The sequence below is a fragment of the Galeopterus variegatus genome, unplaced genomic scaffold (assembly GCF_000696425.1).
Source record: "Galeopterus variegatus unplaced genomic scaffold, G_variegatus-3.0.2 Scaffold13923, whole genome shotgun sequence".
Taxonomy (NCBI): Eukaryota; Metazoa; Chordata; class Mammalia; order Dermoptera; family Cynocephalidae; genus Galeopterus; species Galeopterus variegatus.
The window spans coordinates 13,534-17,996 of NW_007740034.1; the positions used below are offsets into that span (position 1 = coordinate 13,534).

Sequence of the window (4,463 nt, forward strand, 5' to 3'; positions counted from 1 at the left end):
CACAGGAAGTCAAACCTCACCAGACATCAGAGAATTCACACAGGTAAGAAACCATATGAATAAAAAGAATGTTCAAAATTTTTCTGAAGTAAATCAGACTACAGTGTACATCACAGTACTCACACAGGTGAGACACCATATGAGTATAAAGAATGTACAAAATCTTTGTACCATAACTTGGATCTCAATAAACATAAGAAAACTCACACATAGAAAAGGCCCTATGAATACAATGAGTGTGAAAAAACCTTCAAATGTAAGTCAATCTTAAGCATTCATCAGAGATTCACACAGATGAGAAGCCCTATGTATGTAATGAATGTGGAAAACCTTTTCACCAGAAGTCAAACTTCAGCAAGCATTGGAGAATTTACACATGTGAGAATCCAGGTGAATGTAAAGAATATAGGAAGCCTTTCTACAGTAAAGCAGACCTCAGTGTACATCAAAGAACTCACACAGTTGTGAAACCATATGAATGTAATGAATGTACAAAATCTTTCTACTTGAAACCAAGCCTTACTAGTCATGAGCACACTTCAGGATGCATCAGAGAACTCATGTTCAGGGGATTGGTTTCACAACTTTCCATAGATACCAAAATCTGTGGATGCTCAAGTCTTATATGAAGTCATGATCTATTGTGTAACATTCTGCTGCACAATTTCACATCATGTCTAGATTACTTATAGTATTGAATACATTAAAAACAATATAAGTAGTTGTAGTTTTTTGGGTATATTTTGTATTGCCATACTTTCTTTTTTTCAAATATTTTTGATCTATAGTTGGTTGAATCCACGAATGTGGATCTTTTGGATATGGAAGGCTCATTGTAATGAATGTAGAACATCTTTTGTCAGAAGTCACACCTAAGCAGACATCAGAGAACTCACATAAGGGAGAAATACTGCATGGCAAAGACTAGCTATTTGTTTCCAGAAACACACACACACACACACACACACACAACACTGTCTTTTGTACAGACAGTTTTTTCAGCAATGGTGCTGGGAAAATTGTATACACTTGCAGAAAGATAAAGTTGAACCCCTTACTCAAATCAGACCCATTCACAAAAGTCTTCAAAATAGATCTCTTATTGTTTGTAGGAGATAAAATTATAAAACTTATAGAAAAATAATGGAGCAAATACTTGTAATTATAAGCTAAATAACAATTTCTTAGAAATTACACCAAAATCACATTCTAGAGAAGGAACAAGTCAATGTAAAAAAATTTTTAAATTATTTATCTGTGTGAGGGGTATATTTCAGAATAAAGATGAAACTCTTAAAAGTCAATAATAGACAATCAAGTTTTTAAAATGGACAAAGGATTTAAATACACGTGTCTACAAGGAAGATATGCAAATTGTCAATAAGTACGTGGAAATATGAACATTATTGTGATTAGAGAAATGCAAATAAAAACCATAAGGAGGATAATTAACACCCAATAAAATGGCTATAATATAGACAATAATAAGTGTCAACAAAGATTTACAGAATATGGAACTGTCATATTGTAAATGAGAATGTAAAATAGTGCAGGCACTTTGAAAAACATTTTGGCAGTTTCTCAAAATATTATCTAGAATCACAGTACTACTCAGAAATTTCTTTCTCAAGTGTATGCAAAAAAAAAAAAAAAAAAAGATACGTTTATGGCCAAAGACTCATATGTGAATGCTCATAGCAGCACTATTTATAATTGCCCAAAGTAAATGAAACAAATATTAATCCACTAGCAGAAGGTAACACGTATGTGGTGTATCTGTGCCATAGAATACTATTCCCCAATCAAAGCAGATGTAGTAATGATATCTTCTCTAACAGGAAAGATCATCAACAGTGTCCAGCTATGTGAAAGAAACTAGACCTAAAGAAACTACATAATTTATTTTTGCACTTAAGATATTTTTATAAAGGCTCATCTATAGACACAGGAAAGACATTTAAAATCGTCTAGGGGGGCCGGCCCGGTGGCGCATACGCTAGTGCGCCGCTTGGGAAGCGTGGAGGCGCTCCCGCCGTAAGTTCAGATCCCACATACAGACCGATTCCCGCTCACTGGCTGAGCGAGGCGCGGGGGCAACACCGAGGGTTGCGATCCCGTTGCTGGTCCCGGTCCGGTACGGGGGCGACACTGAGGGTTGCGATCCATTGCCGGACACGGAAAAAGAAAAAAAAAATCGTCTAGGGCTGGAGTGGTGAAAGAATAAATGCAAATGAGATGAGTCATGGACATATTCTCAAGTTTGTGATTATGGTTATATAATTGTATTTTCTAGTATTCCACATGTGTGTAATTTTATGTGTTGGACTTAGTGATAATTAAAAAAGAAAAGTTGAAAAACATGAAAATGAACTCTCTGAAGATGAATATGCTGTAGGTGGAGGTCTTTGGCAAGTACTCTTCGAAGAGTCTCAATATTTTATTTCCTCATTGGCTGATGGCCACTAACAGGATTATCCAATCAGAGCTGGCCTACTGGTCTTTCAGAAGCCCTTTTTTGAATACAGAGTATGAATAGGCTTCCTAGGTCCCTACATGCCATTCTCTCTTTTCTCAGGCTTGGCGTCTCTGATCTTCACAGCTGGGCTGTGTTATTTTTCAAACAGTGTAAAAACACCATCCCTGAATCTCAGAGCAAAGACAGGAGCTGCAGAGAGTGACAACAGCAGAATGAATGACTCTGCTAGTGTGTCAGACATGGTGGGAGCAGATTCTCCCAGAGGTTATTGTTCCTGGGTCCATGCACTTCTGAATCCCACCCCAACAACTCAGGCCTTCTGGGAACAGATTTCATAATCTGTGAGCTTTTTACATAGGGACCATGTGCATGGTCCCCAAGCATATTTCTCCTGAAGAGCTGGAGGCAGGAATAGTAACTTATGACATACATGTGAATGTACATCTTCCTGGAATAATTCACTGGTTGTGGTGGGTCTTTGCAGGAGCTGCCTGGTTGTCTTAGCATCTATAGGGGAAAAAAGAGAACAGACTCACTGCTAATTGCCCCCAGGGCTCTGAATCTATCTTGCTCAGGTCATGGTGGGCTTGGGGAAGGGGAAGGTAGTCACTATTTCTTGTCACAGAAATCAGATTGAGTCCAGGGAGAAATGACCCTACCTGCCAGCCTTCTGTTGCCACGTTCTGGAACACATCAGGAGGGTCTCCTTCTCCTGATTGGTGAGAGTATAATGGCATCGTGGCACTCTGTTGTTTATTTCTACAGCCTTCCAGAGTTCTCCTGTGGGTGTTTCTTAGGTAAATTCCGTAATTTATAGTTGAACTTAGTAGATAGGAGGAGGAAAAATGGTTCTTGTCATCTTGTTCAGACAGGAAGTTCCAGTTTACAAATATATTCTTTGACTCAGGGCTCTTCTGTCATTTTTAACTAATTTATCGAAATTGGCACCAAAGGTCCTCCAACACAACAGTGATAAAGTTTAAAATTGAAGAGACTCCATTTCCCCCCTGAGCACTGATACTTTTCCTCCTATAGACTACACTCCCATAACTGCATGGGTTAAGTTTCTGAAGAAGAGATCCTGTTTTACCCATCTGGTTTCTCTTAAGGTTCATGAGTGTGCCTTTTATAACAAGGTAACTGTCATCTAAAAACACTTAGATCTTTAATTTGTTTGTGATTTTATATTAACTTGGAATTCCAGGACTGCGTTGATTGATTAGTTATTGTACTTAACCTGTGTTGTTCCTGATTGTATTAGAGCTGCTCCAGTCCTTTTCAGAAGTCAATGTTTGCTGAATATTTTTTTCTTACAGATAGTTATAAAATCGTATGACTTTGAGTACCTCCATACCAGCCTACGTTTCCTTGAGAATATATTTTAAAACCTTAAAATAGTTTAAGTTAGTGTATTTTTTATGCCCTTGTAAGTAAGATGGAGAGCAGAAACCACACTGTGGCACTTGTATCCACAATGGCTGGAGCAAAATTTGTGCTCAAATGCTAGAGACGGAAATGAAACCCTTATTCATAATTTTGGTTAAAAAAAAAAAAGCCAATGTCAAGAAGTGGTGTTCTTCATGGTCTGCTCCTCATGGGAGTGTGGAGAACTTAATTGAAGCTCATTCACATCAGCAATGGCTTCCTGTTTCCATCCAGGGGACACTCCTTAGTCCTCGACTTATTATATACTTCTCAGTAGCCATTGAAACTCCTCCTTGGTTTCAGTAGCACTGGTGTCCCTGTTTTCTCTTCATACTCTCTTGCCCTTCTTTTTTTGTTTTTTGTTTTTGTCTTTTTGTCTTTTTTTGTGACCGGTAATGGGATCGCAACCCTCAGTGTCGTGCCCGCACCACGACTGGTAACAGGATTGCAATCCTCGGTGTTGCGTCTGCACCGCACTCAACCAGCGAGCGGACCTGTCTCTATATGGGATCTGAACCCTCGGTGGGAGCGCCGCTGCACTCCCAAGCGCCACACTCTACCG

The 4,463-nt window shown here is 38.9% G+C and overlaps 1 protein-coding gene across 1 annotated transcript in view; it reads left to right on the plus strand.

The window, feature by feature from the left end:
• The window catches only part of LOC103581784 (zinc finger protein OZF-like), a 4,959-nt gene extending 4,794 nt beyond the window's left edge, over positions 1-165 (plus strand). The window contains exon 4 of the mRNA XM_008563536.1: positions 24-165. Coding sequence (XP_008561758.1) covers positions 24-63 — 40 coding nt within the window. The 3' untranslated portion in view covers positions 64-165. The remainder of the gene's footprint in view (positions 1-23) is intronic.
• The last annotated feature ends 4,298 nt before the right edge of the window (positions 166-4,463 follow it).